Source organism: Heliangelus exortis, chromosome 28, assembly GCF_036169615.1.
Source record: "Heliangelus exortis chromosome 28, bHelExo1.hap1, whole genome shotgun sequence".
In the NCBI taxonomy this organism is placed as follows: domain Eukaryota; kingdom Metazoa; phylum Chordata; class Aves; order Apodiformes; family Trochilidae; genus Heliangelus; species Heliangelus exortis.
The window spans coordinates 2,383,428-2,409,790 of record NC_092449.1 but is presented as its reverse complement, the minus strand read 5'-3'; the positions used below and the strand labels follow the sequence as shown (position 1 = coordinate 2,409,790).

At 44.5% G+C, this 26,363-nt stretch overlaps 2 protein-coding genes and 1 long non-coding RNA gene across 20 annotated transcripts in view; 1 reads left to right on the top strand and 2 right to left on the bottom strand.

The window, feature by feature from the left end:
- LOC139788257 (4-galactosyl-N-acetylglucosaminide 3-alpha-L-fucosyltransferase FUT6-like) overlaps positions 1–9,707 on the bottom strand; it is a 49,684-nt gene extending 39,977 nt beyond the window's left edge. For 2 of the 9 annotated variants that reach the window (XR_011722803.1, XR_011722805.1), the window contains exons 1-5: positions 9,003–9,659; positions 6,808–7,100; positions 5,765–5,829; positions 3,206–3,942; positions 330–868 (exon numbers count right to left, since the gene is read on the bottom strand). The gene's annotated coding sequence lies outside the window, so the exon portion shown is untranslated. Of the gene's footprint in view, positions 1–329; positions 869–1,290; positions 1,593–3,205; positions 3,943–5,764; positions 5,830–6,807; positions 7,101–9,002 lie in introns of those variants that run through there. The other 7 variants (XR_011722802.1, XR_011722801.1, XR_011722804.1 and 4 more) reach the window with 7 other exon arrangements.
- On the top strand, positions 774–16,986 carry ATCAY (ATCAY kinesin light chain interacting caytaxin). Of its 3 annotated transcripts, none has more exons than XM_071728010.1 (12): positions 774–859; positions 5,789–5,853; positions 6,197–6,418; positions 6,941–7,126; positions 7,744–7,846; positions 8,339–8,470; positions 8,853–8,939; positions 9,704–9,802; positions 10,092–10,127; positions 10,982–11,017; positions 11,736–11,768; positions 12,329–16,986. In XM_071728010.1, the coding sequence occupies exons 1-12, from the start codon at positions 783–785 to the stop codon at positions 12,336–12,338; spliced, it is 1,086 nt and encodes a 361-aa protein (XP_071584111.1). In that variant the 5' UTR covers positions 774–782; the 3' UTR covers positions 12,339–16,986. The 3 variants fall into 3 exon arrangements, with proteins under 3 accessions (XP_071584111.1, XP_071584109.1, XP_071584112.1); XM_071728008.1 differs by having other exon boundaries at positions 11,733–11,768; XM_071728011.1 differs by lacking the exon at positions 774–859 and adding an exon at positions 3,657–3,747 and having other exon boundaries at positions 11,733–11,768.
- LOC139788260 (uncharacterized) lies at positions 12,493–26,233 on the bottom strand. Of its 8 annotated transcripts, none has more exons than XR_011722812.1 (9): positions 25,660–26,233; positions 25,197–25,258; positions 24,445–24,588; positions 23,729–23,858; positions 21,208–21,457; positions 19,413–20,062; positions 18,582–18,778; positions 15,317–15,442; positions 12,493–13,457 (listed from the first exon to the last, which is right to left on the bottom strand). It is a non-coding gene; the product is annotated as an uncharacterized lncRNA (long non-coding RNA). The 8 variants fall into 8 exon arrangements; XR_011722809.1 differs by lacking the exon at positions 25,197–25,258 and adding an exon at positions 22,401–22,505 and having other exon boundaries at positions 23,725–23,858; XR_011722810.1 differs by lacking the exon at positions 25,197–25,258 and adding an exon at positions 22,401–22,542.
- Positions 26,234–26,363: the final 130 nt, after the last annotated feature.

Sequence of the window (26,363 nt, the reverse complement as noted above, 5' to 3'; positions counted from 1 at the left end):
TGACCCTGTCCCTCCAGGCTCAGCTGCAGCTCAGAGCAGTCCATCTGCTCTCTCCAACCAGAGCTGGTCCTGCAGGGGCTGGTCCTGAGCCCCTGGCCAGACTTTGTTAGGAGCTGCAGGTGCAGTCCCTTGGAAACAGATACAAAGGTCTGGGTTTTGCTGGCTTGCAGTGCAGAAACCTTCTCGTGGAGGCAAAACAACAAACATATTGGTCTTAAGGGCCCTTCCACTGCTGGGCTATTAGTATGAGAAACAAGGCTCACAGGGTGGGAATTTCTCCTGCTCATACCAGTGCAGGAGAAAGCCCAGACTGGGACCAGCACACCCACCTTGCCTCCATTTGAGGTGCTCCAGATTTTTGGCAGCTGCTGTGGTCTAGCTGGGAGCAAAGCAGAGAAGAGAATTCTTCAGGGGTGTGGAAAGGAATTCAACATCCATGCAAAGGCCTCCTCTTCCTCCTCTGTTCCTCTCTGGGTGCAGGGATGAGCATGGGGATGGAGTGCAGAGCACGCAGCAGTGGGCAGGAACTCCTCTGCAAACCCAAAGTTGTGAACTTCTGCCCAGGCCACAAAGCCCCAGGTCCTTGCCTTCTTTCTTTTGCAAAACCAAGCAGCTATCATGCTGCTTCCCTGTGGAGCATGGTGCTGGCAGAGCTGCTCTGAAGGGTTTGGGTTAAAGGCTTCCCAGTAGTGATGCTCCGTGCCAACCTCTCTGCATCCCACTTTCCAGCCTGAGCCCTTCCTCAAGGGAACCTCTGTGCAACCAGCTCCCCTCTGAGCACCATGGGAACCACAGAAGCCACTTTGAGGATGGAAAACGTGGATGTGAAGGAAGAGTGGCAAGATGAGGACTTCCCCAGGTTTGTTCCCTGAAAAAAAAAAAAAAGCCAGGAAAAATTTGATTTCTTCCTGTAAGAAGCCAGCAGGGCACGGAGCATGTGGGTCCCTCCCACCAGTCCCAGCTCCAGCAGGGCAATTCTGGACAGAGAACAGAGCTGTTGGAACAAGGGTGCTCTGAAGGCTTAAAAAAAGTTGGGAGGCCTCTGGCAACCCCCTGTGAGCATGGCAAAGAGAGGGTGAGGAGCTGGGTGGGGAGGACAGGGAGATTAGCAGAGATGGATGGATGGATGGATGGATGGGTGGATGAATGGATGGATGGATGGATGGATGGGTGGATGGGTGGGTGGGTGGACTCCTTCCCAGTCTCTGAGTCAAGCAGTGTCTCCCCAAACACAGCAATACTGATTTGCCATGAATTTGCCACAGGACAATGCCCCTGGGGTGCAGAATCTGAAGAGTTGTAAATCTTTTCAGAAGGAAGGAAGGATCTTTTCATCATTGGAAGGACGACCATGAGCCAGAAATGTGCCCTTGTGGCCAATGGCATCGTGGGGTGCATTATAAGGGGGGGGGGTCAGTAGGTCAAGAGAGGTTCTCCTCCCCCTCTACTCTGCCCTGGTGAGGCCACATCTGGAGTATTGGATCCAGTTCTGGGCCCCTCCATTCCAGAAGGACAGAGAACTGTTTGTAAGAGTCCAGTGCAGAGCCTTCAGGATGATGAAGGGAGTGGAACATCTCCCTGATGAGGAAAGGCTGGGGGAGCTTGGGCTCTTTGGTGAGGAGGAGAGAAGAATGAGGGGTGACCTCATTAATATTTATAAATATGTAAGGGGTGAGTGCCAGGAGGATGGTGCCAGCCTCTTCTCACTTGTGCCCAGTGATAGGACAAGAGGCAATGGATATAAGCTTCAGCATAGGAGGTTCCATATAGACACGAGGAAAAATTATTTTACTGTGAGGGTGAGGGAGCCCCGGCCCAGGCTGCCCAGGGAGGTTCTGGAGTCTCCTTCTCTGGAGACGTTCAAACCCCACCTGGATGTGTCCTGTGGGACCTGCTGCAGGTGGATTCCATGATCTTTTGAGGTCACTTCCAACCCCTCACTTTCTGTGAGTCTGTGAAATTATGTGTGGGTGACAAAAAGTGCCAAAGTGGCAGCTTTCACCTTCATTAACAGGCACTTCATTAACTTCACAGAGTGCCAAAAATACCCCCTTATGCTCCATGTGTGCTGAACTCCCTGAGGCCACCCAAAGGGTGCAATTTCCTCACCTCTGCCCCTCACATCCAGCCCCTGGACCAGTTCACACACAGCATGGCCAACACCCAGCCCTGCTGCAGCTGGAGTCTGGGCTGCCCAAGGGGCTTTTCAGGGCTGTCTCTCCCTAACCCAGCTGCAGCTGAGCTCTCCTGGCAGCCCACAGAGCTCCTGTATTGGCAGACAGTGGGACAGTGTGGTGTGGGCACACAGAGCCCACAGAAAGGGTCTCCTGTTTCCCTGGGAGCCTTTGGATGAGTTTAGCTCTGTTCACCCCAGGTCCAGCTGCGTGGCTAATGTAAGCCCCTCTGTCTGCCCAGCACCCAGCTCCCAGGAGGTGGCTTGTCCTTCCGCTGCCCCCCGAGGTGAGCTCAGCCAAGCCCTTGTGTTTCTGGGCTGGAGTTTGCTTTTCTCTGAGAGCAAAGCTGGGCAGAGTTTGAGCTGATGGAACTCTGCCAGCCTGAGGCTCCCCCAGAGCACTGGGCTGGCAAGGTCTTAATGGAGTAGAAAGGAAAGAGGAGTACAGAAAGGAAAGGGAGGTACAGAAGAGAAGCATTGACCCAAGGCTCCCTGGAGAATCTGAGGTCAAAGCTGGATGAGCACCTGGGCTCTGATCCACAGCATCACGTTGGAGCAGAACAGCAACAGCAGCAAACCTACCCCAGCCACAGCCCCTTCAAGGGGCATTTTTGTGCAGAGCTCCCAGTGGGAATTCTCATTCCTGCTTTGACAAGGAAGCCCAGGGAGAGGCACAGGGATGTGACCTGGGCTGGCTGGAAAACTGGTGGCAGGGATGAGGCCAGAGCCCAGCAAAGCAGCTCCCTGGCCTGCTGTGGAGGGATTAGATCAGGAATGATGCAAGTGCATTAGAGCCCAAAGAGCCAGTAGGCAAATAAGTGAGTGCCAGCTGTGTTTAACTAGTGCTAAAAATAACAAAAAATAATAATGTCCAAAACACTTCCCCCTAGAAGTGTTAAAATAATAGGGCTGATGATGCTGCATGTGGGACAGTAGTTCTCTAGCAGATGATTTGCTGCATAGCTATTTTTGCTTAGCTGTGATTAACCAATCTTGACACACACCAAAAAAACCAAAAAACACCCGACATACCATAGACAAAGATCTGGGCTGGGGGAACTGACCTCAGCTGCTCATTAAGGACACAAGGAGACGTTCCCAGCCTTCCCTGAGCAGCTGATGTGCAGAGCCAGCTCCTGCCTTGCAGGAGCTCAAAAGCAAAGCACTCAAAGCACTGGGAAAGCAGAGAGGAAAGGGTCCCCCCTCCCGCTGCTCCCTGAAGGTTGAACCTCCCGGGGCAGGGTCTCAGCTGCTTCTGCGAACGCCGTCCCGCAATGATGCTGTAGGAGCCGCGGGGCGGGTGCAGGAGCATGCTCACTGCATCCCGCATCCTGCATCCCGCATCCTGCAGGTCACGGAGCACGGAGTACGGGCGGTGAAGGCTGGGGCTGGTTGGGGGCCCGAGAGAAGGTGCTTATAGGGAGAAACTGGGCAGCAAGGAAGCAAAATGGTGGCATTCGAGCCTTAGAAAACCTGCTTCATTCAGAAAATTTGGCATCTGGGGCTAGCTGTGTTTGGGAAGGAAGATTTACATGGGAGACTGGGAGGCGGTGATTCCAGGATCCTTCGGGAAGGTAAGGAAGCCCTTTTCTTCACCCCTGGCTTCTGAATTCCTTTTCTTGCATGAACCCCAGCATCAGCAGAGAGCAGAGTGCTGTCTGCAGCACGTCCTCGGGTCCAGCTGGGCCTTTCCCCCCGCCCTCCTTTTCATGCTGTATCACCAAGTTGTGCCAGGCGCCAGCTCCCAGATAAACAACCAGCCAGGGCCCCTGCGAGACAAAAGCGAAAGGGAAGAGGAGGGGGAGAGGCTGGAGGGGGGCAGAGGGACCTTTCTGACTGATCAGGAATATTGTGGCGACCCCCAGGGTCCGGATGCTGCACAAAGTGAGCAAGGAGCAAGCGCCTTTGATCAGGTCTCCAGCTCTCATAAATATACAACAACCAGCTAGGAGAGGATTATCCCTTAATCTAAATATTTATAGAGTTTAATTTGGCTGGTGGCTCTGGTGACACAGCAGCACGAAGAGGAGGGTTTGTTGGGCAACCACTCCCCATCATCTCCCCCCCTGCCATCACTGGGCCATAAGGCCGGCAGGTGCTGGGCACCAGCCCCATGCAGGGGCCCTCCCCCATCCTTACAGAACAGCCTGAAAACTGGAGGGGTTTGCTCCCTTTTTCACCCCAGGGCTGTTCCAGCACCAAGGATTTTATACCTGGAGCCACGAGGTCCAGGTGAGCATGCAGAAAGGGGCACGTGAACTGAGGGTGGCTCAGAAGGTCCCTTGAAACAGATCTTTGACATCATGAACATCATGGAGTTGGTGAGGTTTGGGCATGTTCCATGAGAATTCCAAACCCAGCTAATTCCAGGGGAGAGGCACAAATCCCAGCTCAAATTAAAGAGAAAAATGTCCAGAAAGTGTCCAGCTCAGGGTGGGCAGTGTCCTGCTCAGCCACCAGCTGAGCCTCACCACAGCACCATGGGCCAGATTCTGACTTCACTTACCCCAGGAAGTCATGGTATGGGTCAGGAGCAACTCCAGCAACTTCAAAAGGGTGACAGCCACTTAACAAAATTTGGCATCAGTAGGAAACACAACTTCTAAATTAATTGGTGATTCCAGTCACTGGATTTATACCAAGAAGTTGCAGGAGCCAAGCCTGAGAAGCTGCAAATCCTGACTGCTGCCATAGAGCCCCAGGAAGGGAGAGTGGGTCAGCCTTGGCTCTGAAATAGGGGGGGTCACTGTCAGCTTTTGCTAAGTGGGGACTGAGATGAGGGTGGAGTGGCAATTCTGTGAGCACATTTAAGGTTTGAACATCAGCTGCCTTAGAGCAAATTCACTACAGAGCAAGGAGGCAGCTGCCCCTGGGAGAGCTGGTTGTGGCAGGCACTTTGGAAGCAGTTTTGCTCTGCTGCAGCCAGGGCCTGTGGCAGAAAGCAGGATGCACTTTACAAAACCATTGGCAGAGAGTGCAAAGTGCTCTTATGCTCAGCATCCACTGCTGGCTCAGCTGGTGCTGGGATCCAAGCAGCCCCACTGCACCCAGGAAGAGCCAAATGCAGAGTGTCTGGGCAGCCCCAGGCTCTGCCTGCACTGTGCAGGGGGCAGGGATGCAGACAGCAAAGTACCAATTGCAGGAGATGTTCCCTGAAACCCCTGGTGAGGAGCCCTGGGGCTTGGCACTGCATCTCAGGCTTCTGACAAAGATAAAAACGGGGATAATAGGGAGAGAGTGAGGATGTCACCAGGCTCTTCTGAGGACAGGATTTGTCCCCATGTCCCTGGCTGGATTTTCCAGTCTTTTGGCTGAATGGCAGCATGAGGGATGTACTGGGGGTGAGACTTGCAGGTATTGTTTGGAGGTTTCTTGGGGTTGCACAGTGCTGCAGTAAGAAAGCACAGCTGCTGGGTTGGTCTTGGACAAACCACCTGAGGGTATCACCCCTCAGGTTGAGCTCACAGAGAAAAGGGGAAGGGCAGAGCACACACAGGATTGCAGTTTTTCCCTGATGTCCCCAGCTCTCTCCACTGTTTGCCACAGAGCAACATCCTGCTAAACATCTCCTCTTATCTCCTGTCTTTTTACCTCCACATCCTGGCTGTCCTGCAGACCTCTGCCAGAAGACACAGGGATGGAGTCACTGGGCAGCCCTACAGAAGATGAGAACACATCCTGTAAGTACCAGCCTGCTTTAGCTGGGGTGCAAAGGAGAAGGAGCCCATGGGACAGCTTGCAGTCAGGGCAAAAGCCAGGCCCCTTGGAGCATCCACAAAAATTCTCATGTGGGAGAGGAAAGCAGCAGAGTTGAATTTGCTGATCTCTTATGAGAAGGTGGGGGAGGAAAGAGGCATCTCAGTAGTGTGGGCACTTCAACCCAGCCACACCTGCAGAACCTCCCAGCCTTGAGCCACCACTCTCAGTTCCCAAGGCCTGTACCATGCACAATAAAAGCACCACGTTTTGCACTAAGGATACAGGACCAGGACAACCTGTTGGTTATTTTCCTTTTAACTCCAGCTCCCCCAAATACTTTAAACTTTAATGGGGCGCATCGGAAGCGGAAGACGCTTGTTGCACCTGAAATCAACATTTCCCTGGACCAGAGTGAGGGCTCCATTCTCTCTGATGACTTCTTGGACACACCAGATGACCTGGACATTAATGTGGATGATATTGAAACACCTGATGAGACAGATTCCCTCGAATTCCTGGGGAATGGGAATGAACTGGAATGGGAAGGTAAATGACCAGTTTGGGCTGAATGTTTTTAGGGGTTGGGGGGTTTTTTTTAGCTTCATTTTAGCCACTTTTGATACCACTCACCATCAGCAGCTGTGGACTGAGTTCCTCAGCAGTGAAGCACAGCACACACAGCAAAGCCCCATCTTCCACACAGAATCTGTCCCACCAGGACCCCAACTATAGCCCAGGAGTCTCAGTGCTGCCACCACAGCACTTCCAGCTGGGGATAGTGTGGGCAGAAGCAGTGCAGATCCTTGCAAAAACCAAGAAAAAATCCAGTGCCCCACCTCCCACTGCAGATCCCATAAGCAGCATGAGATGTTCAGCTTTCTCCTATTATGATTTGGCAATGGAAGAAGAAAGATTATTAAGAACCACACACTTACAGAGATCAAAGCTGCAGATGGAAGTGGTCATCTTCAGTCTGTGGTTGGTTTTTGTCTCTTGCTGCACACCAAAGCTCTTGCAGAGTCTCTCCATGCATTATATTAAAGGCAGAACTATTTGTCCCTTTTCCAGATGACACTCCTGTAGCCACAGCCAAGAACATGCCTGGGGACAGTGCAGACCTCTTTGGGGATGGTGGGACAGAAGATGGGAGTGCTGCTAACGGGAGGCTCTGGAGGACTGTGATCATTGGGGAGCAGGAGCACCGCATCGACCTCCAGATGATCAAACCCTACATGAGAGTGGTGACACATGGAGGTGAGGGAGCTCTTGTCCTGCCTGATGGATTTCTTCCACTCCATCTTAGCCAAGCCAGGGGGGATGCCACAGCTGATTATTTTGGGTGTCCTTAGGGGAAAATTGCAATTTTTTTTTAGTGTCGCCATGTAGCAAATCAGCACAAAAGCACCCAGCTCGTGCTGAAAACCATAGAGCCACTGTGGCAATGTTTTAAGTAAAGAAAAGCAGAGATAATGCTCTACTCTGAGCAAGACTGAATATACCCCAACCCTCAGCCCTGGGTGCAGGCAGCAGCACCAGTGATGAAGGGACTGCAGGTGCAGGCACAGCTAAAGCCAACATACCCACAGGTAGGGACCATTCTGGAAATCTGAGCAAAGCCAAGAAGTGACCCAAGGCAAAGGTCTCATCTGTGTGTTTGAGACTCCTTCCCTGAACCCCACATGCTTGCTCAAGCCAAAACCAGGATCAGAGGCAAATCAGATCATGAAAGGTCTGTAAGAGGGATGAACACTTACCTAGAGCTGAACAGAGGCATAAAAATCAAGACAGGCCCAAATTTGATAATACATTTTCACTGCTGTTTTTCCCCTGGAAAGAATTGCTGAATTGTTCCCTGTGTCTTTCTTACCCAGGATACTATGGAGAAGGTCTCAATGCCATCATTGTCTTTGCTGCCTGCTATCTCCCAGACAGTAACCTAGCAGATTACCACTACATCATGGAGAATCTTTTCCTGTAAGTGGCTGGTCAAGGGCTATGAGGGAGAGGAGGGCAAGGAGAGCAACCTGTGCTCTGGGGAAACAGTTTCCATGGATTTGTTGCATCAGGAAGTTTAGCTGGAAATAGTTTGAGTCCAGGCCAGAGGCAGCCAGTGTGCAGCTGCAGACTGGAGCAAACAGCACTGGGTGAGACCAAGTCCAATAAGTCAAAACATTCAAAGATTGTCCAATTGTGTTAATTATGCCAGTGATGGAGTCACAGCCAGGCTGGAACATATGTATACAATGCTGAACAGCTGGCAGAGGCTGCTGCTAGGCAGAAGAATGGTGCAGGGATGCCCATCAGGGTAGGCACTGTGCTAACAAGTACCAGTGATCGCTGAGAAATACCCCTAGGCACCCTGCAGAGGTTCCAGAATCTATTCCAAAGCCACACAGGCACCTGAAGAAAACTCAGTGGATTTTTTTGAGTCTCATGTCCCTGTTGCTCTTGATCACCACTCAACAGATACGTGATCAGCAGTCTGGAGCTGCTGGTGGCTGAGGACTACATGATCGTGTACCTCAACGGAGCAACGCCCCGGAGGAGGATGCCAGGCCTGGGCTGGCTGAAGAAATGTTATCAGATGATAGACAGAAGGTGAGAATCCTCTTGGTGCTGTGCCTTCAGTCTTCCTGCTCCTCTTCCCACATCTCTTTCACTACTTTCTTGCAGCCTTCCACAGCCATTTCTCTTTCCTCCCTCCCTAGATTCCATAATTCCTTCTTTTATGACTTCCTCCAGGATCTCATCTCCTCCTCCTCTCCCTCCATTCCTCACAAGCACCACCACAGAGATGAGGCTGTCACAGCACCAAAGCAAAGCAGTACTCCAGCAGCCTGCCAGGGCTGAGCTAAAACACAGCTCCTAAGGCTTTTAACTCCTCCTACATGAGGCTGCTGATGAGTGCCCTGACATGTTACAGGTCAGTTTAAGAAAAGGTACCTCGGGTCTGACTTGCTGTCCCATGGCTTTTCCACAGGCTGCGTAAAAACCTCAAGGCCCTGATAATTGTGCATCCCTCGTGGTTCATCCGGACAGTGCTGGCCATCTCCAGACCCTTCATCAGGTAAAAATAACACATTCCTAAACTTGTGGGAATTTAATCTCATGATTTGGATCTTAAGCTCACCTTTAACTAGTAGTAGCCAAGGTGACACTGTTCAGCATTTGTCCTACATCTCTTGAATACTTCCAAGGACAACTCAAGAGGTGGTTTTAGGAGACATTACAGTGGTCTGGACCAGGTCAAAGTTTGTCCCATGAAGATTCCCTGGAAAGAACAGGAATGGTGGTCCTTTTCTCCTCCTAAAGACAGGGAGATGCAGGGGTAAAAGCATGAGGCACAGTAATGTGGCACCTCACTACAATTTTTAGTCAGAATAGTAGCCCTGGGAGGAGAGGAAAGCTGGGGAGGGACTTTGGACAAGGGCAGGGAGTGCTAGGACAAGAGGTGGTGGCTTTAAACTGGGAGAGGGGAGATTTAGGTTGTACATTAGGAAGAAATTCTTGGTTGTGAGGGTGCTGAGGCCCTGGCCCAGGGTGCCCAGAGAAGCTGTGGCTGCCCCATCCCTGGCAGTGTTGAAGGCCCCAGGTTGGATGGGGCTTGGAGCACCCTGGGCTGTGGGAGGGGTCCCTGAACATGGCAGGGGTTGGGACTCAATAAGCTTTAAGGTCCCTTCTCACCCAAACCAGTCTGGGATTCTATGAGATGGCTACATGCAGACTGAGAGGATCCAGAGATACTGAACTGCCTGTTTCTATCAGGGAACTCCTGACTTGAGAACATCAAAGCAAGATCTCAGGCACACGTTCTTTCTCTCTCTCTGCCAGTGTGAAGTTTATCAATAAGATCCAGTACGTTCACAGCCTGGAGGAACTGGAGCATCTTATCCCAATGGAGCACGTGCAGATTCCAGACTGTGTCTTACAGTGAGTACCAGAGGCACCCTGGAGCACACGTAGCTCTGAGAAGGTGCTGGGCAAAAAACCTGCACAGCAGGGTGTTGTGTTAAATCAAAACCCATGTATTGGAAATGTAGAGACTGGGGCAAACCTTGTTGTACTCATACGCTGGTGCCAAGAGCCTGCACACTGTGCCAGGGTATGAGTACAATAACACTGTGCAGTTTCTGTCACCTTCTGAACAAACATTGCATTTTACTAGAAGTGCACAGGTCTGACTGGGTAACACTTAAAGAATGCTTTCTGTTTGTTGCAGATACGAAGAAGAGAGGATTAAGGCCAGAAAAGAAAGGTAAAATTAATTTTAGGAGGGGAGGATGGAGGGTGGGTGCATTTTCTTGTGATCTTGTTGTTTTCTTTCACCATTATTTGTGTTATATCCAGTCAGTTCTGTGTTGCTCCTACCCTGATATGCAGCCTACACTGATTTTCTGCTGATTTTCTCAAAGAAAAGTTGCAGGAGGGAGGAGAAGCTTGATTAAAAGGTTGTTTATCCATAGAACTATTCTTCTTAACCCCACGAGTGCACAAATCCTGGATACACACTGTGTGTGCCAGGAAAGGTCATCAGAAATCACTCTAGGTATAAAAATGGCTCCTTTTCCCCATATGACCATGCCCACTGACCTTAAAGTGAGAGCTGGTGCTTATTTTAAAGCCACTTCATTCTGCTCGAGTGGCATGGAAAGGGCTGTTAGTTTACAGTTTGTTTTGTTTCATTTTCTAGACCCAGTAGCTCATTGGTGATGTAGACTGGAAGTGCTGGCCATAACCAGGGATGAAAATTGGCTGTGCTAAAGGGAAAAGGGGATGAGGGAGAGGGGAAAGGCTGTCTGGGTCAGCACAGGTTGCTGCAGGAACACCTCCTGGTGCTGCTGAACTGAATGGGAGGTGCCAGTGTGGGAGTATTGAGTTCAGCATTAGCTGCTGAAAAGCAACTCAGCCCAAATCAGCCAGCTGCCTCCCCCCAGGGCCAACAAATCATCAGAATTATCAGGGTTGCAAATCACAGGGACCAAGAGTCTTTTCTGATCAGAGCTGTAACCTCTGAGGTCCAGCTGTCTCACTAGAAAGGTCTTAAAGTCTCTGCTCTTTCACACTGCTCCCCCTGAGATGAGAGATTTCAAATGCAATTTGTGTTTACAGGGCAGAAGAGAAACAAGACATGGCTGAGAAGGAAAGGTAACTATTCTTTTTTCATTTATCCTTTCCTTAGAAAGTAGCTTGAAGAGTCTTTGGTGAGGTGAATGGCCCACTCCCAGGAGATGTTTGAACCCAACACGACATTTCTCATGTGTCTGGGAACTGATAAAGCCTCTGCTCTGCCTGACACCTCCCTGTGCCATCACTTTTGTCATGTTGTTGACCTTCACCTATGCCAACAGATTCCTGACACTGTTGTTTACCTCTGTAAAGCCAAGTGAACCCATTTGGTCATGGATCAGAGGCAGAGGCACTGGGGAACAGTCTCCTGACATTCAGTGGGAGCATTTGCAGGCTGGTGAAAGCAGAAGGCCAAATTCTGCTGTCAGGCACATCTTGGGGTGTGTGGAGGCAAGATATGAGGCTGTAACTTTAGATGGGAAGGAAAATTCTAGGGAGGTTTGGAAGACAGTGTTAAAATCCTATGCCAGTTTAACTTAGCCTGGTTTAGGCTCTGCTTCACAGTTACACAGCCTCTCTTTTTTTTTTAATTCTACCTCACTAGCTCCTGAGGGGGAACAGTGCACCTTTCTACTGTTCTCTGCCCAGAGAAAAAGGAGCTTTGACCAAAATTCCCAAGGTCCACTGGATGAGGCTGAATTGTTCCATGGAACAAATGGGACCTGGGAGCCAAAAGAGAGGATTATCAGTGTGTGTGGAGATTCACTTATTGTTTTGCTGGTTCTTTTCCAAGCAGGCCTGTGCTCCCAGGAGAGGATCAAGAAACCAGGTTTGATTCCTTTGATTCTTTTATTGGTTGTCTCTCTGCTATGGGATAGATTTAATTGCATTTGCAACCCATTACCAGGGAAGCCAAGGCTGGGTTAGACACAGGAGCTCTTTAGCCCTCTGCCACCTCACCTGGCACAAAAGAGGCACCAACCACTTTGAGATCAGGAACCTGGTGACACCTTCACCCTGACACAGGTGGAACCACAGCCACTGAAGGTTGTCCCAGCTGGGTGACAACTGCAGCTGCTGTGAGGGCACCTGAGGGAATCTGCACCTCAATAGATTACCTGGCTTTTGCCACATGGTAAAGATGTACCCATGGGTATTTACTGCCTTTCCTTGCCCTACAGTAATGTTTTCATGGTCCTGACACTCAGAAATAGTCCTTAGGGGAGAAGAAAGACCATTAGAGCTATGAATGACATTATCTTTGGCCCCTGATACTTTTGTAGAGGATTACACCCAAACACACTCATGTTTTTTAACACAGGGGGAATAACAACATTTATACTACAGTTTGCTTTCTAAAAATAACCCTGTCTTTCTGTTCCTTCCCAGTATGTCATGAATTGAAGGGGACTGGAATGAATGGAGCAGAAGAATGACGCAGCCTGGCAGTCACCCATGTAAATGACCTTTTGGTGTAAGACCTTGTCACCATCTTATTCCAAGTTCTGTAAGATCACAGAGCCTGCCCCCCTTGTCTCCAAGATGCAAAGTCCTTTAAACTTTTTGGAAAAATTTTACTTTAACAAAAAAAAAACAAAACAAAAAACCAAACACCAACCTCAGAAAACAAACCAAGCCAAGAATAGCACTTTTCAGGACAGGTTCCAGTGTGTTTCAGTAATGGTCTGTGGAGAGCTATTAAGCAGTGCAAATAGATATCATGTTTCCCCTTAGTAAGTTAAGAGCATCCTGTAGTCCATTAGTCACCAGCCCAGAAAGAGATATATTTTTTGTTTAAATTATAAAACCTTCCCCCTGACTTGCTGCTGGCCAGCACTGAGACATTTTGCTTTAAACTGCACATCCAGTTTCCTCCACACCAACACCACAACAACCATTGCCCCAAGGAATAACAAATGCAGAGTGCATTTCCATCCTTTTTATATCCAGCACACGTTTCCTCCTAAAAATACCAAGTGCCCACAGGTCCAGGCACCTCTTCCAGCCTTGACCACCTCAGTTAATTCATTACCAGTTCCTGATATGAACTCACACTGAACCATTCCTGTGAGTAAATGCCATGGTTTGCCCCTATTTGTTCTGTCTCAGTTTGTAAGGCACTCTGCTCACTTTGAAAGAGGGTTCCCTATGGCATGGCAGCCTCCACAGAACCTTTATAGGAGCATCTTCTCATATCAGCACACACACCAAAAAGGTCTGGGTTTAAGAAGGAGCCTTAAGGACAGGAAAGCTTTTCATGCCTTGTCTTTGTCTTGATTTCATGACACTGGACAATCAGTCACTATTAATACCTCCTATTGTGGAGATAAGCTGCTAAATGTTTGAAATGTCCTATTTTGCTGTCCCTGGGTAATGAGGGCCTGATCTATACACATATCTGCTGGGGGAAAACCTGCAGATGTGGAGGCAGGGCACTGGGTTCAGCTCCTCAGTTTGCCAAGAGGTGCAAAGGTGATATTGAGACTCTTGAAATTTATGGTTTGGACTCCTGAGGATTCTGTGAGCAAAAGAGGGAAGAAAATGTAAGAAACAACCAAAATCTGGCCAAATGTCATTTGGAAACTCCCAATCTCACCTGATCCAGCTTACACAAACTGCCTCAAATGTATCAAGTCCTTGCAGACAGCTGCAGAGGAAGAATCACCTGCATGTTTCACCACTTAAGGAATATTTCAAGCCCATCCCTCCCCAGGCTGTTTGAAATTTCCACACCTTCCCTCAGCTCTGAAAGACTCTGGAGGACAATTTGGGCAAAGCAAGATTTTCCTCAAGATAGGGGTGGCTCCTCAGTATCCATGAAGCTCTTCTGGTTTTCCTTTCATTATTTTCCTGAATGCTACAAAGGAGCACCAACTACACTTTCTAACTTTACTTCTCATTTGCTACGTGGTTTTCTCATGCACAACAGTCCCAGGTGTATTTACCAAACAGACCTTTGCATGGCAAGCAGAGCACTGCACCCCCAGCATTAACCCCAGAAGCTGAAGATGGTAAAAAAATTCCATATTCTGTCTCACTGGCATGTTAATAATCAGTTAATAAGCAGCGACCTCCATGGCTTTCTAGAAATTAAATGATGAGCCAGTTATTAGCAAAGTGAATTCCCTGCTAAAAAGGGAAAAATGGCACTTCAGTTTTTTTGGAATTTAGGTTTTATGCCAAGTGACACCTCCCAGCAAAAGGCATTCTGTCCCCAGCTTTCCCAACAGCCAGCAGACCTCTGTTTCAAGACAGAAGCAGCCATCAGAAATTTTCAGACATTAATTAACCCAATTAACCCAATCTGCACAGCTGGGCATCCATTTGCAGTCTGCCCCATGGACTACAGAATCCTTCTGAAATTGAGAAAGGACTCTTCTGATCAAATTAATCTTAGCTCAGACTATAAACAATCACAAATCTCCTTCTACTACAAGAGGATGTGAGTTCACTGTCTCCCACTGAAAATTCTCCAGCCTAGGTTTTCCTTTCTCCTTTTTGAGACTGTTTTTATGCATTTAAATTCAAAAAATATATATCATCTGTGCTTTGCACAAAAGAATGCAGTGCAGTTGGACACTGAAAGGGAAGTTTGCAATTATATAAAGAGCAAAATTGATAGAAAATGGAACAAGATTTAAAAGTACAACTCTAGAAACCTTTTATGCTCTGTAGTTACTAAACACTAAAAAAATGCTCACAATGTCCTGGGAAATACTGCTGTTATGGGAGATAAAAACCTTGATTACATTTAGCCTTGGCACTTAAAAGAAATAGACTGGTCCTTGATCCTCAGCAGTACCCATACCATGGGGCTTTGGTTGGGCTTCTGTTTTCCAAAGAAGAGACACAGTGTCTACACTTAGAGAGAAACAACACAACAAGCAGACCTGAAGATGAAACTTCATATTTTTTTTCAAGTAATTCCTTCAGGGCAAAGTTAAGAGTCCAGCTGGGAAAAGAACAGATTTCATTTCAAGATAGGAAAGAAGTTGTTTGACAAAAGTCAATTCGTGACTTCGTTGAAACAATTTGTCAAAAAGTGCACTTTCTGATAGAGCACTCATAGTAGTATGCACTATATTTTAATTTTTAACAAAATTTTATGAGTGTATAAATTTTATGTTCCTGGATAGATGGATGTCTGTATGTCTTTTCTAAATAGAAAAGAATCTGCAACCCAGAATGGATAAATTATAGCTAAATGGGAAAAGTGTGTTTTTATAGCAACTACAAAAAAAAAAATTAAAAAATCATCATTAACTTCTTTCAGAGAGTGATTTTAGATGCTACCTGAAACCAAAGTAGCTACAAATTCTTTGACAGAACACAGAAACAATCAAGTTGGCACTGTCCCTTTACCATGGCACAACAGACCTGCAGAGGCTTCAAACAAAAGCAGATTTACAGAGCACCAAAATGCTGCATTGATCTCCAGAAGATGCTCCCTGGTTTGGATCCAGTGTTGGGGTGACATCCAGGACAGCTGAGGACAGCTGGAGGCTGCAGGGAGAGAGCAGAATGGTGAGGAGGTGTCAATCCATGGCTCAAACCCAAGGGCTCACCTTGCACAAAGTCAAGCAGTGACAAATGGACCCAAGAGAAATCTGAGGTGACTGAAGCCATTTTACAAATTTCTTTGCCAGTTCCTGAAAGGGAGCAGCTCTCAAAGCCTGTTTGTGCAAGGGTTTGCCAGCCAAGCTTGGCATTTCGAAGAGAAAAATGCTAAACCAGCAAAAAAAAAAAAAAAAAGAAAAAAAAGAAAAAATGTTGCTAGTAGAAGTGCATTTACACTAGGACTTTTGCCAGTATATATACTTATGTTTAAAAAATAAAATGAAATAAATTATATCCTTTTAGCAATACCACTATACTGGTCAATGTCCCAGATGTACACCAGGCCTTGTTTCTGCCTCACAAAACCATCTCCAAATGATAAATATTTTGACTTCTCAATGTTATTAAACAGCAAGTATTATCAATAATATTTTTCTGATCTTGGATTTTACCTTTCATCAGATTTTCTAATGGTGAATCCATGGACAGCCATACTTCAGCTGCAGAAAAATTTATTTTAAACCCATGAGAGCTTAGTCATAAAAATCCTGGTATTCTTACAGTCTAATTAATGGCTGAATTTCAACACCAGCCTACAGACTGAAAAATCAGATCCCTTCCTGGAGAGCTGGCAGACAAGGAAATACCTTCCCATCTCCTTCCAGCACTCACAGGACTTGGCCAAGCCTTGGAAATACAGGTGCTTGTGTCACTGCAGCAACCATCAGATTGGTAGAGTTAAAATTGTTTTATTTTGGCATAAAGAGGAATTAGCCAGATTTGGGACTGTCCAGTAATTTTCTTTTTGTTTCACCAGGAAGACACAGGAAACAAAACTGAGATGCTGCTGTATATTCAAGTTGGATAATTAATACAATTTTTTCTGTACAGTACCATGTAAATGTGAGTGGATATTTACAGCATACCTCATGGCAATTTTTCCATCTGTTTTTTCCAAAGATTATTTGCTTACAGATGTGCATCCACACTCATGAGAAAACCTAAGTGGTGAAGGTTTTAGAAGCAACATGTCTTCTATTTTAAATATTAGGTCTGAAAAAAAAAACAAACCACAAAAGAGTTAATGAGCTGCTGGTGGCAATAAGCTCAGATTGGCCTGTCAGCAAGTGAAGGGTAGAGGTGAAATTGCTATAAATACAAAAGCACATGTTTTATCTTTTGTATTTCCATATTTACTGGCAGTCAAAACCACAGCATGCTACTGGTAAAGTGAATTTTAAAAAGTCACCATGACAATAGAACATAATCTATCTCAGTTTGGTTTTTTTTTTTCCTTTGTAGTGGGCCCTTTTAACCCAAACCTACATGTAAAAATGTGTGAACTGTCATTTTTCTAAAGTGTTTGTAATTAGGTGGTTTATGCTAGGAGACATAGATTGCTGTTAGTAGGTATTGTTCTTTTTGCTTTGTGTTATTCCCTAAGAATCTGTGGATATTCAATTAAAATGAGACTAATCCTTCAGCAAAAAGCATACCCTTCTTTTTTTTATGTCAGTGTCTTTTATTTAGACTTTGGTTCCATCCAGAAAACACAATAGAATTTTTTGTTTTAATGCTATTCTCCTGAATCTAACAAGTTAAAATCCTTTCTGGCAATCATGATGCTACAAAATTAATCTCTCTGAATGTTTTTACTAAAATAACTTTTATTGCACCAATATGGCACATGATCTTTCCAAATTTCCCTCAGTTTTATGCTGTAGAAAGGAGGAATGGAAAAATTGCTTCCCTTGGGTCTCTATCAACCTGTACAGAACTGGACTTGTTTCAGGTTTTTTAATCTCACATTATTTACACACCTTTTTTTGTGCTCAAATTGATAAAATGATTGGGAATTTAATTGTAAAAACACACTCACAAGAACAAAACAAAAGCAAACAAACCAACAACCCAAGCAAGCAAAAAACCAAATCTACTTAAACAGGAAAAAACAAAAAAACCCAAGTCCTCATAAACAAGTGTTTACAGGAAGATGCCTGAGGTGCCTGATTTGAGTGGGGTTTAGATGGGTCATTAAACAGATTTCAATTAGGGATTGGAAATCTGAGTCCATAAAGGCAAATTCCAAGCTTTAATGTGTTCATGCTGGGAAATAACTCATTCAGGAAACACATGTTAGTTTATATAATTATATATAGATTATATATAAATTACATATTGATAGGGCTACACTTTTTGCAGTCTGTCCACGTGAAAGCAGATCTTTTTTTTTTGGTATGATTTTATTTTCATTTAAACCATTCTTCCCCAGCCATCCTGATGTTGACAACAATTTTTCTGCCCATCCTCTCTGATTTTTTGCTAAGTGTCAATAGAAAAATGTGCAGAAGGAATTGCAATGCTCTATCTCAAATATGAATCTGTTGTTTCTGGGGTAGCAGCAGCATGCTGCTAACCCTCAAATCCTATTGTTACCTGCTCCTGCAGCTCCTCTGCTGTAAGCACACATTTTTATGTGAGGAATTACACGTTTTGAAAATATTTCAAGTGGCTTTGCACCAGAAGGTCACTAGCATGGGTGGTGTGTCCTGAAGGAATCTGGTCAATGCCAACAGGAGGTGGGGAGGCTTGGCTGGAATGTGCCAAACCCCAGCTCCAGGCACAGAGAATGCAACCAGAACAGCAGAGAGGATCCCAAGGGTCATCCTGTTATGACTAAACTGTGCTACAAGAAAGAGGATTAGCTGCTACCCTACCAAAGCAACAGAGCTTCCCAAAGAGAACTCAAGATGTCCTTCCTGAAAAGAACACAGAGCCTTTCACTCACCCTTCACTGTACTTTTCCATCAGCCACATTATATTCACTACTGGACTGACTGCAATTTTATATTATTGGGTTTGGTGAGCAGGTTTTAAAAGGTAAGATTATTCTCTTACATTTAAGACATTTGAAAAGACTTTTGCAGCAAACAGGTTGCAGTTGAACAGGTAAGAGAAGCACTCAAAAAAAAAAAAATCAGAATTTAATACATACACTGAGGTTACATTGTTAGTTTGAGGGCTTTGGGTAGGAGAAAGAAGTTAAATATTAACTGTTTTCTGCTCTTGTCAACATTTAATTTACCTGTACTAAGGGTTTTTTAAGTACAAAGCTCTGCTGCAGTGCTCTGGGGTGGATGCATGGCTGGTCCTTGGAGCAGAACTGCTCTGAAGCCATCAGGTGAGGTCTTTCTGTGGGTGGAGGCTTTGGGACACTTCCTTTCCTCTGCTGGATCTGCAATCCAGCTGCATTTATATCCCTCTCAATCAATGTGGGGGCAGCTGGGATTAAGATCAACAGAACATCAGGGGAGTTTTCTGGAAATATTTCAAATGGAAGTTTAGGTACTATCAGCTCTCCATGAAGAGCACAGTTAGTTTCCAGGCCTCATTTTCTTCTTATTAGGTGCCTAAAATCCACCTAAATTCCATGCTGCCTCTGACATCTATTCCACAGTCATGTCAGATTCTAAGGCAGGGAAGAGGGGAAAAAAACACCAAAACCAAAACATTATATTAACACCATATTGTGTGATTTAATTTTTTTTTTAAAAGCTTGTCTTTTCTCCAAAACATAAAATCCCTTTCACTTGGACCTCACTTTTGCAGCTGGGATGCCAAGTCAGTATTTTCTCAGTACTGAAACCTCTTCTATCACTACAATTGTGATCTGAACTGTCACCCAAGTGGTGATTCTCCTGCCACAAGTGCATTATGTGACTGGTTTTCCCTTTAAAACAACTGAGGTCCCTGAACAAGTCAGATTCAGGAACATGCTAATTACAGTCTATTCTGAGGCTTTGCCATCCTTCCTAATCATGATGCACCACAGATAAAAAACAAGATTCCCAGCTTAGAACAACTGCAAACCTCTCTGAACAATTAACCTCCCCACTAGGGAGGAGATTCAGCTCACCTGAGTTCATCAGTGTAAAAAAACCAGATACAGAGTCAGAATTAGGCTGAGGTTCCCCCTGCAGTCGACGAGAGGAGGTGATTTCACTCTCTGAGGATGGGATGAATCCCTGTGGAGAGCTCTCCCTCCCTCCACAGGTGAAAGCTGCACCTGAGCCCCCAGCTTCACACTCCACATGGATCTTTTATACTGTCAGTTCAATGAATCACGACCTAGGGGAGGAAAATGAAGTGATAAAAGTGAAAAAAGAGAGAGAACGACAGAACATTCCTTCCTCTTCTAGCCCCGGGGGAAGTCAGTGCTTTGATCATTCAATTTGGCACCCTGGGTTAACTGCTCCTGATATTTGAGACTTTTTGTGTACTTGAGCTTTGCTGAGTAACAAAAATGATCAAAAAAAAAGCAGTCAGGTTCCCTGAGTAACATGAGGGTGGAGATTAAGGAGGAAAGGCCAGCTCAAGAGCTGAGTTTTGAGAAGACACAGGAATCAGGAGAGAAAGCCAATATATTCCAGTTAAAATTAATTGTTGACTGGTTGTGGGTTTTGTTTTTTTTTTTTTTAGTCCATCAGAGCAGCCACAATGGAAAAGTCAACATCCAGTCCAAGTTAATGATGCCCAAATGTGAGCTGCAAGAACTGAGCTGTGTACCTGGAATGGAAAGAAAAGAGAAACTATGGGTAGGGACTGGACAACATTGCTAATATGGGCTGAGGACACAAAAAGAGGAGAAAAAGTAGTTGGGAGAGCACTAAAGACTGACTGGGCTTGGATGGAAAGACTTGGACTCCTCTTATTGTAAGCAAGCATCAAAATAAACTCAATTTTCTTCTCAGTGTCCCCCATCCTGCCCCAAACAACTTCCAGTCTCCCAGGCCTGGGTAACTCCTTGCATCAGATGAAGGGCAGTGTTCTTGCACCATATTATTCAATCTTAGCATTTTTTTCTCATTCTTTAAATGCCAAAAATTTCTATTCCCTTATTTCTTGTGGTTTGGTTGTTATTGCTATGTCACACTGCAGCCAAAAACATCAAGGTTAATACCAACTCCACCACTGTGCTCTACATTCCAAATTTAACCTCTCTGAAACAGTCACATCCACAAAATTCCACTTGAGGGAAAACTTCCTGAAATTCAATTTAAGAATTTGAAGGATATCAGTGCTTTCTGTTTGTGTTACAGCACAGGGATTAATCACTTGGTAAATGGAAAATATTCTTTTAGACAGGACACTCAGCTCAGAGTTCTGTTAATTCTGCAGTGCTAAAATTCTTTTGATGCAGCTTGTTGCACACCTCTGGTTTTGTGGAAATTTTTTTCCTTTGTGGATTTTTTTTTCCAAAGCAAGTTAAAAATACAAAGATTGTATAGCTGTAGAATCAAAACAGAGTTGTTACTGAACTCACTATATCAAGCACCCAACTTATTTTAGCAAAAACCATTTTTTGCTAAAAATATCAAGAACCATTAGCCTGAGGCAGGCACTCAGCATGGGAAATTTCATTCTGAACACTGTGTGTGACCAAGTTTTAACTTTTTACCAAAAAAACAAAAACAAAAACAAAACAAAACAAAACAAAACAAAAAAAAAAAACAAAAAAAAAAAAAAAAAAAAAAAAAACACCAAATCAAACAAACAAACAAAAAAAACCACCAATAAAACTGGTAATGAAAATAACCAGTCTGAGCATGGTGCTGCTGCTGTCACAAGTTTTGACATAAACTGAAGATCACTATCCTTTTTCTGTCTGTATTACCTATTCTGACTGATTATGTAAAGTCTGTCAAACATACCTGAAACACTGTCAGAATATTTTGGAATGCTGGATGAATCATGGCACATTAACAACTTTCCTCCCAGCTCAGCTTCTTCACTGCATTTGCTGCAAAAAGCTGGAACACAGATTATTTCATGTCTTATGCACTCTCCATCTTTCTTCATTTTCCAAAATATCTTCAAGTTTTGCTTAATTCCTCTTTTCTCATCCATCAGCAAGATCTACATTGGCCAAAAGATTCAGCAGAGTGGGGAGCAGTGTTTGCCCTGGGATATAAACCTGAGAGTTAAGAACTGGGATTCTATTACTTTTTAAAAATGCTCCTGATTCATTGCTACTGATCTACAATTCATAGCAAGACACAGATCAGAACTAATTTAGCAGTGTCACACACCTACAAACACATGCCAGCTGCCAAATGATGCTGGAAATGTCTGGCATCCACTGAAAAATGTAACCCTGGAATTCCTGCCATTGTTACCTGGCACCATGCAGACACAAACCAGAGGTATTTCTTGTATATCTTCCTCTTTTTTTTTGTTTCTGTATCCACTGATCTCTCCCTTCAGATCACCTCTGGATCTGTTCCTATTACACCCATCACACTGTACTTTTGTTCAGGCCTCATCACTTCTAGAATATTTATTTCCAGATTAATCCCACATCCCCAAAGTAATCCCCAAATGCAATATTTTCCTCTCTATTTTTCTTGCCTGCACAGTTTCTTGTCCCCAGTCCCAGTTTATCTAAGTTCTCAGAGCATGACCTGGGTGTCACTTGGTCCCTGCCAGCTCCAGGGGACTTCAGACCCTCTGCCACCAACATGGGATCAGCTGCAGCAGTGGCAGAAAATGTCACCACCAATGATGGCAGAAAATGTCACCACTGATGGTGGCAGCTCCTGGCTGGGAGCCACTCAGCAGATCACTAAGACAAGTTGCCAGCTAGTTAAGCATTAAAGTATTAAAGTTTGTTATTCTGCCTAAATTTTCCTTACTTATTAGGTGTTCTGGGGACTGGCAGCACACAGTCAAGTCTGTTCTGTTGATCTTCTCTCCCTCATTTTTGTTTAAATTCAAAACCTGCTTTCCTCCCGAGGGGCTCTGACAGTTTTGGCATTGTTGAGACATGACATTGTTGGAGAAGGACTCTCTTAGCAACCAGCTAATGCTGGAAAAAAATAAATAAACCCATGATTTAAAAATTCACAAGTGAAAATGACTCTCATTCCTCTGCTTGTTAGCTGGGGTGCTGTCTCACACATCCTCTTCCAGGGAAGGAACCTTGGCATAACCTTGTTTATCCCAACAATGTCTTATGATTCAAGCAGGATTTAAGTTGTGAATTAAAGCTGTAGAATAAATGAGTCAGATTGTGCCACAGAAGGGTTAGGGGACATGCAGAATCTAAGTATTTCCAGGGAAATGATGTCACAATGGCTCCATGAGTATTAAACTGGCTTCTGCCAAATTTATTTTAGTTTTAACAGAGATTAATGTTAAACTTTTAGTAAACATTAGTATTCTAAAAATAATGTAAAGAGAGGGAACACTTTCTCTCCTTGATTAAAGCACACTGTTGAATGGTATTTGTATTAGTGAAGTGTCAAGTAGATAACTTATCTACAGGATAAACAGGCCAAAAAAAAAAAAAAAGGAAGTTTCAGATGACTAACACATAACTACATAACTGCCTGAGAAACACAGCTACCATAACTTGCTAAAAAAAGCATTTATGAACACACTTGGCATTTGCATAGATGTATTTTTATGGGTTGGATGAAGTCTGTTGTAGCTGGGAAGTGTAACTCTCACCATTCATTTCAGACAGTTTTTTGTACAAGGTTTTCTTTGTTCTGAGGGCAGCAGGAGCTGAACTGCTGGAGATCTCCAAATACAGGCACGTGGCACCACCAAAGGGAACATCTGAGGCCAGTCAGGAATCTGAGAATTTGAACTGTGTCAGTGAATACAATTTCTCTGGATGTCTGGGGGATGAGAGTGAAAATGAGTGATAGAAAAACTGTCAAGCAGCTTAAAAACAAATCCAGGAAAAGCCAGACACATCCACAGGAACTGAAGGGGCCACGGAGGAAAAGTTTGAAAAATGAGCTTTTACACTGAAGGCTCCATGAATGAGATATGAAGCTGTGATCTTAAAAAAAATAAAATTAAAAAAAATTTAAAAAAACAAACAACCCCCCCATAAACACACACAAATAAAAACAACAATTAAAAAAAAATTAAAAAAAAATAATAAAAAAAAACCCAAAATGAACTTCTGTCCTTCATTCCTCTGATTTTCAGGCAAAACCAAAGTTTTTCTGTTCTTTTATAGTGCTCTAGAATTACTAAATTACTAAAAACTGCTGCTGCTACTGCCACACTCAGATGGTTTTTGCTGTCTGTACTAGAAATGTAGCTTTAGAGACACCCAGGGCCAAATACTCATTTTTTTCAATGCAAAAACCCAACCTGTATTTCTGAAGCACATCCATGTTAGTAAATCCACCAGGGCAGAGTACAATTTTCACTCACCTGGAGGATGCAGCATTCCAAAAATAATTGCATTAGCACAGCTCCAGTATAAAGAGGACTGGATCAGAGGGAGCTGACACCAGGGTCCCCTCCTAATTTTTACACAACTTCTGTGCCTCCCAGTTTTCACCTAGAGATAAGGTCAAACGTGGTAAAACAAACACTGAATTAACACACTGAATCAAGGCAACTTCCTAGCTCAGGGTCAGGAGAGAAACAGACTGAAGGGCATGAAAAATTTGAGCAGAAAGCTGATCTTAGGTCAAATTTTCAGTTGGTGCAAGGGCATGAAAAATTTGAGCAGAAAGCTGATCTTAGGTCAAATTTTCAGTTGGTGCAAATGAGCATTGCTCCACTTCAGTGCCCCCTGACAAGTGACACCAGCTGAGGGTTCACTGGGTGACTGCTGGGCTTAAAGTGAGGGGCAGCTGCTGGAAAGCAACATCCCTGAGTCAGGTCTCATTCATATTGAAGAATTCAAGGTCCTAATTTGCAGTGAAAATTATGGAAATTATGCTGAAAATACAATTTGCAAGTGATGTCTCCAGGAACAATCAAATGGTGTTCTCATGTTGATTGTAAATAATAATTACAGTGGCAACACGAGCTGAGATCTATCTGTTAAACACACAGAAAATAAACTGGAACAGACCAGTCACTATATTCTCATTGATAAATTTACCAGGCTTTATCTTAAAATCAATTTATTTTCTTGCCTTCAATATCTTCACTGCAAAACTTCCAGAATCTTACACCTCTGATGGTTTGTAATCTTCTAATTTGCAATCCATGTTTATTCATGACCATCTCATTTATCAAAGCACTGAGCCTTGACCTTGTGGCTGATGAACATAAAGCAGCTTTGTAGGAAAAAGCAACAATTTTTATTAAATCAAAGGAGGGACATAGCTGGGTGAGACAAACAAGAGTTTAGGCCACAAAACCCTTTGCAGACCTGAAACAGAAGCAGAAAAAATCAAGTTAAATACAGCTTGGAAACAGCTGCTCTGAATAAAACTTGATGACAGCAAATAATAACCAAATTTTAGGAAGATACTGGGGATAAGATGTGAGATGATTAAACCATGGACAAGAGGAGATGCCATTAACTGCCAGAACTAAAATGTTCTGTAGGATCCTCCAAACCCCTGGATATGGAGAGCTGCATGAGCTGTAGGCTGCTCACCAGGGCTCTTTTCAGAACACACTCATTTTCAACAAAACCCTTTCCTCAGATTCCTCACAGGTAAATTCTGGCTATGTGGGGTTAACACAGCTACAACTGAGAAGCTTAAAGGGAAGTAAAGTGCAGCCAGAAAATGATGGGAGGCCCTAAAAAACAAACAAAACAAAAACAAAACAAAAAACCCAAACAAGCAAACAAACAAAAGAACAGAAAGTGAAAAGTAGAATTTCACTTTGAGCACAGTGAAAATCCCTCCACTGTTACAACAGCTTCTGAACTCACCTTCTGCACCAACACCATCTTGTACTCTATCAGAGCAAGAATCAGCTCTGCAGACTCCAAAACTATAAAAAAATAAAATGGACAAGACACCAAACACCTAGAGATCTGTGTCACAATTACTAAGTGCTGTAGGACAAGGTCTCATTGCGTATGATGTTTAATACTTCCAGAAACTGATTTTATAAGCAGGACAAAGAAAAGGACACAATGGTTTGGATTATTTAAATTCCACTAGACAAGGGATTATTTTAAAATGCAGACTATATATACCACATCATGTTCATCTGAAGAAAAAAACATTCAGAAATGTTGCTAACTCTGCCTTCACCAAACATCTCTCAAGACAACCCTGATTTTAGAAGCATTTGAAAAAATAAAAATTAATTAAAGCACAGTCAAAGCAATGTGTATTCATGGAGAGAGGGATTTACTCGAGGAAGCAGTCCAGCTAGAGTTAACTTACCTTAAAAAGTGCTACTTTACATGAGTGACCTGGAGCTGGAAGCTAAGTCATTGTATGACTTTGTGTGAGAAATAAACCCAGAGTTCAAAAAGTTCCTCCTAACTGTTCAAAAAATAATGGTCCAAATGGATTAATTCATCAGCCTCCACACCTTCCTTTCTCTGAACAGCTTCACTAAAAGGAGTTTAAAAATAAAAATTAAATACATAATTAGCTCCCCTGCTTTGCCTCTCAGAAATTCAGAGAAACAAAAGAATTCCTTCTCTAGATGCATTTCAAAGAATTAAATAGGAATTGGGGAAAAAAAATAAAAGGAAGGCGAAGAGATAGCTCGTCTGCCTTCGAGAGGGGAAAAGAAAAAAAAAAAACAATTCTGTCCTCGCCCAGCTCTGTGCCTGCCCCTCAGCTCCCAAAGGAATTGTCTAAAAAAAAAAAAAGGTGACATTTCCACTTCGCTTATTACTAATTTAGGCAAAGGAAGAGCTCGCCAAAAATCTATTTCCAGCCAGGACAGGGCCGGGGGGGCAGGGATAGCACAGGTGCAGCAGCAGCGCGCATGACCCGGGCCACCGAAGGGAGGATTGGCTCATCCTCCCCCAAAAATCTGCCATGTGGGGCTCATGATAGTCACAGGGCTCCTGCATCAGCACCGGGGCGGGCAGAGGGAAGGGCAGAGCAGCTATAAATACAGAGGCGAAGCCGCC

Bases quoted from the DNA above. Each gene is read 5' to 3' on its own strand.
- ATCAY (XM_071728008.1), top strand. From the start codon at position 783: ATGGGAACCACAGAAGCCACTTTGAGGATGGAAAACGTGGATGTGAAG. The intron at 7,847-8,338 runs GTAAGTGGCTGG...ACCACTCAACAG, and splicing joins ATCATGGAGAATCTTTTCCT to ATACGTGATCAGCAGTCTGG. The intron at 10,128-10,981 runs GTAAAATTAATT...TTGTGTTTACAG, and splicing joins ATTAAGGCCAGAAAAGAAAG to GGCAGAAGAGAAACAAGACA.